At 39.3% G+C, this 9,717-nt stretch overlaps 1 protein-coding gene across 1 annotated transcript; it reads right to left on the bottom strand.

Annotated features, from left to right (window-relative positions):
* Window positions 1-6,233: 6,233 nt before the first annotated feature.
* On the bottom strand, window positions 6,234-7,015 carry LOC132063557 (serine/threonine-protein phosphatase 7 long form homolog). Its single transcript, XM_059456152.1, has 2 exons — window positions 6,686-7,015; window positions 6,234-6,596 (listed from the first exon to the last, which is right to left on the bottom strand). The coding sequence occupies exons 1-2, from the start codon at window positions 7,013-7,015 to the stop codon at window positions 6,234-6,236; spliced, it is 693 nt and encodes a 230-aa protein (XP_059312135.1).
* Between the last annotated feature and the right edge of the window lie 2,702 nt (window positions 7,016-9,717).

The raw sequence follows: 9,717 nt of genomic DNA, 5'->3' as shown, positions 1-9,717 counted from the left end.
ATTTCAGGTATGATTGCGATTTTAAAGTAAAAAAAATCCAAAAAAATTCAAATGATGTTCAAAAGGCTGAAAAATAGTTGTAAAGCACTCAAATTGTGAAGTTGAGCAAACAATGGCTACATATGTTAAGTGCGGACAACAAAAGTATTATCTGGGTACATAAGAGGGCTGAACCTAAGAGAATTGGAGCCAGGAGCATAGACTTTCGTGGAGCTAAAGAGTCAACATTGCGGACCACAAGACTGAAGTTGTGACAATAGAGCAAGGTAGAGAATCATCAAAAGTGAAAGTCTAGTTAAAGTCAGAGTGCAAATCGTAGAAGTATCGTGTGATCCATAGAATTTTCAGAATTCTTTCTGTGGACAAATTGAAAACGTCCTGCTAAATGCAAGATTATTGTGTGATTTGGGTCCTATTTCAGAGCAAATTTCTACAACTTTTGATTATTGTTGTAATAGACTATAAATAGTACCTTCTTTGTACTTTTTATGTAGCTTTCATATTTGAAGATATTCTAGAGCTTGTTTAGAGACTTGCGAAGAAAGCAACTCACTTGAGGAGGAGTCCTTCAAGCTTCTTATTTCACCCACGGTGAGATTTATCTTATTTTGTGTTTTTATCTTCTTTAGCATAAGTAACTAAATCTTTTACTAGGATTGTGAACTGAACCTATATTATTTAATTAATGGGTGTTTGGTTATTAGATCTATCTTAATGGATTTACTATTATTTCATTGAATTTATGCCTTATTGTCATAATTGAGTAGTAGAGATACACTTGATATACCCTGGAAGGTGAATCTTACTTGTGAAAGAGGATCTAAGTTTGGGTTGGATTCCTTAGCAGGTTGATTTAATTACCCAATGAATTGGAGTGTTGGATCAAGAGTGAGCTTATAGGTTATTTATAACTAGACCATATTAATTGCCAGTTGAGTGAGCTAATTTGATCATAACCCATTCATTGAGTACATAAAGGAGGTGAGAAATCCCATACCTTCCCTTAATTGGGTTAATCCTTTAGTGGTAATTACGTTTGTAGCTGTTTAGCTAATTTCATAGCTTAATTTCAGTTTTAGTTCAATTCACTCAATCACTAGTCCGCGACTTAAGTAATACAAAAAATAAAAAGTTGAACCAAACTAGTGCAAAAAAAAAAAAAATTACATTAGTAGTATTCACGCACGAAATTAGTGCGTGAAAGGACCAAATCGCAAAAATACTGATTTGACCTTACGCACGAATTTCGTGCGTGAATGTTTCCGAATGTTTTTTTTTTTTTTTTTGCGTTACCTTTCCAAACACGTTTTTTTCCATACTTTGGGCAAAGATTAGTCATATTTCAAAATTCTAAAATATCAATATTTTATATAAAACTTAATATCTTTTTTTGCGTACAATAATGTCGGCTCATTACATCAAGTCCACCTAAACGTTTGGATCGTCGTTTTAGGGGTTCTAAAGTGCCCCAAGCAAGTTTTGAAACTTGTAATATTTATAGGGTTTTGATTTAAGTGTTTTAATAATAATTCATCCAATACGAGAGGTTTATACTAATTAAAAAATAATTCATTCCATTTAATTACAATACTAATTCAAAGCAATACAATAATAAATTACAATAACAATACAATCTTCAAGTTCTAGAGGCTCTATTACTTCGAGACGTGCTTGTACTACCACGGCCTTGTTGCCCACACGAACGCTTGTCATGGCCATATTGCTTACATATAGAGCACTTGCGAGAGTAAGTTCTTTCACTAACATCCATTTGATTGGGTCTACGACTCCGTGAGTTAATGCCCAATTTTCTAATGTAATCCTTGTTAGCAACCATCGAAAACGGCTCGTTTGGCCAATAAGCTTCATTACCAAGTGGGGGAATTGGCCGGAATATGCTCTAAGGTAACTTTGGACCTTGTATTCCCCCGCCACATAATTTGTTACCGTTTTTCTCATTCTCTCGAAGCACTTGACAAAGCATGAGAACACGGCGTAGGTACGTTGCCACTTACCACAAATGCATATTCTTGTTGCCTCATAAACGGTATGCACGTTTCCACCCTTACCGTTATAATAACCCGTCCTCACTTCATACACATGTTGAATTGGGTCATACTCGGTCATTTGGTGACGCTCACATTTTTGTCTATAATGCTCCATAGTTTTGAAGGGCTTTGGCATCCATGTCCCGCCGTCGGCTAATATCGCTCAATGCCTTGTCCTAACAACAAATCGCTCCACCACCTTGTTGAAAGTCATTCTCACCATTGCGGTGACAGGTAGTCCTCGAGCGATTTCTAAGCCATTGAAAGACTGCGAGCTATTTGTTGTGAGCATGCCCCATCTTTTTTCCTCCATCAGCATGAAGCGTCCATTTTTCAACATCGAGCTTCATCAACCAAACGTATGCGGGTTCACTCACCGACTCGATCGATCCATTTTTGCAGCCCATTTTCGTTGTTGATGCTCCATCGCAGCCCCCCACATCAATTTGTTTAGAGTGCCATTGTGAAACGTTGATTGCAAATTCGCCTTCAAGTGCCTTAAACAATATCGATGGTAAACAAAGGGAGGCTGCCCCGGTAAATTATCCATATTGTGCAATATGCCTTTATGACGATCAGACAGCACGCATATGCCGGTACGATCCTTAATAACATGAGTTTTCAAATGGGTCAAAAAGATCCCCCATGTGTCGTTGCTCTCGTTAGCGGCAATTGCGAAAGCAAGAGGAAATATTGACCCATTGGCATCCATTCCTATTGCAATTAGGAGCTTGATGTCGTAGGCACCATATATGCGTACCATCTATGGATATCACTGGTCGGCGAGAGCAAAACCATCAATGCATGGTTTGAATGTCCAAAATACGAAGTTGAAGATTTTACCCTCTATAAGTCGCCACTCTACAACGAACCGATTAAAATGTTGTAGAGCCGCCATATACTCTTGGCATCGAAAAGAAGTATGCCAATTTCCAAAGACCATCTCAAAAGCGCGTCTACGCCCGAGAAATCCTTTTCTGTTGCTTATAGTTTTACTATATACGGCTTGAACGTTTCGAATACAATATTTAATGGGGAACCTGCACAAGTTTAAACAAACAACTTTTAGTAATAATCTTTCAATTGATATAAGACATATAATGTACTAGGTAGGATAAGTTACCTTGGCGTTTCGGCAATGTCTTTAAGTAACACTTGAGCAATCATGTTTGTATCTAAATTATAATGATCTGCTCGATTTTCTTCCATATCACAAGTGTGTCTTTCGCGAAATTTTGTGATAGCCCACATACCATCGAGGCTTAACAATTCCCCGAAGAACCACACAGCCTTGATACCGTCGTCTACAAATTAGCCTCCATATCTTTGAGGTTGGTGATCAACCTTTAACTCTCTCATGTCCTTAAAACAATAAATTTTGATAGCCCGTTGCAAAGCTTTTTTGGATGCGAACAACATTCCCTTTGCAAGGTAGCATCGATCTTTGTTGAGATCCTTAGGTTCAATCCAGGTTTTTAAACGACTATCATAATCTTCTCTTGTGAAGACAAATGCATCATCACGACCTGCGCAGCTATCAAGATAAGGGATATTGTTAGAATGCCACCGAATTGGGCTTTCGAAGTTGGGTTTTCACCATCGGTGGTGGTACGTGGTGGTGCATTGTTGTTGTTGGTTTTGGCTTTGAGGAATATTGTTGGTCATACCAACTTGAACATCATCATCGTCTTCATCATCGGTTACCTCTGCATTATTAGCTATTTCATCGTCATCACTTGATGATGACTCATAATAATTAGGAAAATCTTCATTATTAAGTGCATTCATCCTCCTACATGAAAAGTAACATATTTTAAATACCAACATCATACATATATATAGATAATTTAATATCAAGGTGATGAACTTGAAGTTCATAAGCATTGTCATGGTGTGGAGAATGATCAACTCCACCGAACTGAGAGGATTGACCAATATCCATATTTGGTACCACTGGTGAGTTTTGAGAATAGTTCCTATAAAGATTTGAAAACTGGTTATTTACCAATTCATACAACAAACACATGCTACTACATATAATAATAATATAACAAAACCATATTTACCAATTTTCATTGTGAGCTTGATTAAATTGCATGGCTTAGATTTTCCAAATGCACTTGACCACTCAAAATGTCTCCATAAGAACTAAAGTCCCCATAAGTGTTACCATGAATAGGCTGGACTTGAGGGACTTGTTCCCGAGGTATCTTTTCAACATACATCTCAAGAACATTAATGAATACTAAATCACGATATTCTTCCGGCGATCCCAAATAATCACTCAAAGATTCATCATCGTTGATATTGTGCATGCCATAACGCACTACACCGTTTGATATTGTTTGTGGATATCTGCCAGTTATTGAGATTCCAAACTCAGTGGGTGTAGTTTTCATTCTTTCGTGCAAGTAACCGACTAGTGTTTCATAACTTAAAGTTGTTGGAAATTTAACATGGGCTTTTGGTTTGACACTATAACGAATGGAGTAATTGTCCTCGACGATATCTCCATCCCAAAATAGTGAAACCTTAACACGCGAAGCATTTTGAGACATTTTTTGAATGAAGTTTGATTTTTTTTTTTATGACTTGTAAGACTTAGGCCTATGCAATTGATGAGTTTTTCACTCGTCAAGCCTTCAAGTTAAATAAATTTCTGAAATTGTCATGGGTTGTCAACTCAATGCTTATAGTGCGCATTAAAATGGTGCGCAATACAAAAACGCGCAAATAATGCAAAATCGAACGTATTGTCAAATCAAGCCTTTATGTGTCATAGATTCCTGAAATTGTCATGCGTGGTGTGTTGTCAAATCAATACTTATAGTGCGCATTAAATTGGTGCGCAATACAAAATGGTCAAAAAATACAGCAACGTATTGTCAAATCAAGCCTTTATGTGTCATAGATTCCTGAAATTGTCATGGGTAACGTATTGTCAAATCAATACTTATAGTGCGCATTAAATTGGTGCGCAATACAAAACGCGCAAATAATGCAAATTACAACTTGTACCTGAAGGGTTGTTTCTTGCACTTCCACGCACATTTTTGTGTGCGTGAAAGTGCAAAAATCGCATTGTACACTTTCACGCACAAAATCCGTGCGTGAAAGTGGAACAACTTCAACCTAAACCCTAAAATCTGTGCGTGAAAGTGGGAAAAAAAAATTTTACACTTTCACGCACGGAATTTGTGCGTGAAAGGGTAAAACAGTTTTGCCACTTTCACGCACAAATTCTGTGCGTGAAAGGTTAAATATGTTTTTCCACTTTCACGCACAAACATATTTAACCCTTTCACGCACAGAATTTGTTCGTGAAAGTGAAAAAATATGCAAAAAATTTACGATAAATTTAAAGACTAAATATGCAAAAAATATATATTATTTACGATAAATTTTACAACACTAATGTATATACACTATCGAGGATGGGTCCCACATGTAGTATGCCTGAGACTATCCCTAGGCCTAAGGCTCATACCATCCCCACCGCCCTCGTCATCGTCTCCATCGCCCTTTTTCCTCTTAATAACCGGGCGCTCCAACTCATGATCATCATCTCTTCGCCTGACCCGTGATCCCTTAACTAGAACGTGCTTCTTCTTGGGATCTGATCCCGCTGGCACACTCGAACCTCGAGCCGAGTTAGGTCCGGTGTCTCGACCTCTACCTCGTCGGGAGTCGCCACCTTAGGCGCCGAAGGATGAACTTTGAAAAGTATATAATAATTAGTACCATTCATTATTTATATTGAATACATTAACGTTATTTATTTAATAGAACACTGTGTGTCAACGGGCGCACCGAGTAGGCTCTTTGGGTCTGTAGGCTCCCGAGATGGGTGGGGTGGTGAATATGAGGTAGTCTCTGGATGGGTCGCTCCGTGGACCCACGGGCGTAGAACAATGAACACGAAATAATATATAAATAATTTAGATTTGATTTATTGTAAAATGAACCGAAATAAACAAATAATTAATAAATTACTTTACTTTGTTGTAAAAGTCAAACTTTGTGTGTCGACGGCCTCCCGAGATGCTGGTGAGAGGGCTCTGAGCGGCCCGCGCGGCGGGTGATGCAGATGGTGCCATATCAAACACGAAGTCCTCGAACATGGTGTCGTCGAACTGCAAATGTAGGCCACCCTGTAGATCACGAACTGGCCGCTCACCCTATGGATCACGAACTGGTAGATGTGAAAGTGAAGGCCAGGGCACATAACACGAAAAAAGTCGGCGTATATAGAGGTGTACGTGAAGTCGACGGCGGGAATGAGAAGTCGATGGGATATCGTGTAGTCGATGGAGCCTCATCACCTCTGCCAGCCCTACCACCTCTGCGACGGCCACCAGTTCCTCGGCGACCACGGCCACCTGCTGCCCCAGGTGGGGCACCGGGAACACGCTCATGGAGACGCTCAAAGTCATGTGCCTGTCTCATACCAGTCTCGGCAAGCTCAATCATCCGTGCTGCATACTCCGCCGTCTCGGGGGACTCCGTACGGGCAGTGCTCTCATAGCGCATCGTCTGAACGGTCCGTACCTGCATATGTTTGCAAATATTAACAATTTAATAAATTTGTAAAGTAGTACATAAGACGATGGTTTAAGTTTAAGACTAATAAAACTTACCAGCGCCTCGTACGCTCCTGCGAGAGCTACATATCCCAAGCCATCTGGACGACGCCTAGAGGGGTTGCCAATAATGATGCGAGTGATCCGCATGTACCACTCCATGTACACATGGATGGGAGTGTCATGTCCGACCACCGCTAGGCTCGCCATCCTCACATCCCAACTATGGACCTGCTGCTGCATATGGAGTCGCCATGCATCATCGACGCCCGCACGCTCGTCCCTCGTATAGTGGTCATGCTCCCAAACCGTAGCCGCGGGTATATTCTGTACATACCCAAACTGCCGTAACACGCGATCGGGCGCGTGATACTCAACGATATCCATATGTATCAATGGACACCGCGACATCCACATGTGCTGACAGCCCTACAAAACGCCGGTAGCTCATCCAAAATATGATCATATGGCGTCCATATAAAAGCCTGTAAAAAGAATTGAACTAGTTAACAACATAAGACTAAAATAGTAGTTATGTGGTCTAGCGTGTGAATCCAAAATATGAACATACCGTCTGCGCCGTCATGCGGTCTAGGCGATCCCTAAACGGGAGAAGGGCGTGGTGCGTCTCCACACGTCGGCGTACGCCCGCGACCATCTCCGCGCGTATGGCATCGGGACGAAGATAGTCGGCGGGAGGGTCGGTGGGTTGGGCCGAAAAGGTCTCAACCTAGTCCACACCCATATACGATATAGTCAATTAAAAAAAAAATTTATCGGTCGTCATTTAAAAAATATATTTTGTGTATAATTACACACACTTAAATATATAACCCGAAGGAGCGAGCAAAATGCGGGGACCTCTACCCTCGTGCCCATAGAACATCGGCGAATCCTCGATACATGTAGCCCGGCACGGCGGCGCCCAACTATAACATCCTATCTCGGCGAGATCGTCGATATACCGAAGATACCTCGAAGCTCATATGCGAACCCGAAGTGTTCGGGAATAGGATGACCCCGAATATGATGAGTAGGTATAGACGCGCACGTCGATCAACATCAGCCTGAGGCGTGTCCTCTCCAATCGGATGCTGCATGTCTATGAGGCGCAAGTGAGCATAAAGGGCCGACAACAAAAGCCGACTACGGCGGAAATATGACCATCCGAGCAAAAAACCGGTGAGCCTAATCAACTCGTCTCGGTAAGGCGGCGGCAAGAGGCTCCTCAATATACAATGGGCGTCCATCAACCTGTAGCCCATAAATGACCTCCACATCCTGAAGGGTAATGGTAGCCTCAGAGATGAAATGTGTGCGTCTCCGGTCGCCACCTCTCAATCAATGCTTCATCACTAGCGACCTATCGTGCTTTCACCAACTTCGACGCACCGGTAGATACCGCCCCGACGTAGTATATCCGGGACACGAGGAAGTGGGGGGCGAGCAGCTAAGATCTCCCATGCTGATTCCCCTAACCGGGTACGGACCTGAGACTCGGTTCGGATGTCCATATATGTTGCGACCTATGCTCGGGCTGAAGATACAGTAACTCTCGGTCGAAGGGCCCCGGATCAAGAGGGTGGTGATCCATCTATTTTACGCATTTTAAATAAATCATTAACAAGTAGTATTAGTATTAGTATTAGTTATGTAATCTTTTATCGAAAATTTTATTAAAGATTGTGGTGACCCATATTTTACGTATTTTAAATAAATCATTAACAAGTAATATTAGTTACGTAATCTTTTATAGAAAATTATATTAAGGGTTTTCAATCCTAAGCTACGGGTTATGAATCCTAAACTAAGGGTTTTCATTCCTAAAATATAAAGATGAGTTAAATAATTAACAATTAGTTAGGATACAATTAGTATAAATAATTAATAAATAAACAAATAACTAACAAATCAAATAATTAACAAGTTATTATCATATATTTAATAAATAAACAATTAAGTAACTAATCAAAAAATTAATAAATTATTATCGTATATTTAACAAATAAACAATTAATTAACTAATGAAACAATTAAGAAATTATTAACAAATAAACAATTGGCTTAACAAAAACAAAATAAATAATTAGCCAGTCTAACAATTGAAATAGCTAGTCTAACAATTAATAAATACTTAAGTCGCTAATCCAATAATTAACAAATACTAAATAAACAAGCAATAAATAATTAACTAATTAACAATAGATAAACAAATAAATAAATAAAAAAACGAAAAAATGGGCAGTCCCAACGATTGCACGGAGAAAAAAAAAAAAAAAAAAAAGCAAAACGAGTAATCCACCACGGTTATACAATGACCATGCTTAGGGTAATAATATATTTAACAATGTAATAGAAAATTCGTAGTGAAATACCTAGATTGAAGCTTTTTTGAGTTTTTGAAATGTGTTATACGCCGCTCTATTCCGAAATCCAACCTTAGAAACTTGTTCCTACACTTCAATATACCAAGAATATTGAGTTTTGGATTGAAAAATAACACGAAATTATAGTTTTAAAGGGGGTGGGACCACTGAAAAATGGGGTTAATGGCGGGTGGGGGAGGGAGATGTCGCGATCTGGTGGGGAAGAGGGGTGATTTATGGTTCCTCATTCACGCACGAATTTCGTGCGTGAAAGGGCCAAAGTGAAATTTTGCACTTTGGTCCTTTCACGCACGGTTGGTCTAAATTCGTGCGTGAATACTACTAATGTATTTTTTTTTTTGTTTTTTTGCACTAGTTTGGTTCAATTTTTTATTTTTTGTGCTACTTAAGTCGCGGACTCCTCAATCACTAGAAAGTTAATCAACATCATGCAAGGCTTAAGTAACTAACTTGAACTTTATTACCCTAGTCATGCTCGTTAAGAAATTCAACATGATCTTACTAGCTTATATTATGGCGACCGCTTTTACTCCTAATTTTGAGAGTATGATTGAATATTATCAGTTAACATTAGAAAATCACCAAAAGTTGTTCTCAAACTCAGCAATTCAAATAGCTCTGTAAGAATCTTGTTAGATAGTATAAAATCTTTATATCTCATTTTATTTTTTGTACCTTGCTTTTATTTATAATTTACACTTA

The sequence above is a fragment of the Lycium ferocissimum genome, chromosome 1 (assembly GCF_029784015.1).
Source record: "Lycium ferocissimum isolate CSIRO_LF1 chromosome 1, AGI_CSIRO_Lferr_CH_V1, whole genome shotgun sequence".
Classification (NCBI taxonomy): domain Eukaryota; kingdom Viridiplantae; phylum Streptophyta; class Magnoliopsida; order Solanales; family Solanaceae; genus Lycium; species Lycium ferocissimum.
This window is presented reverse-complemented; position numbering and strand designations above follow the sequence as displayed.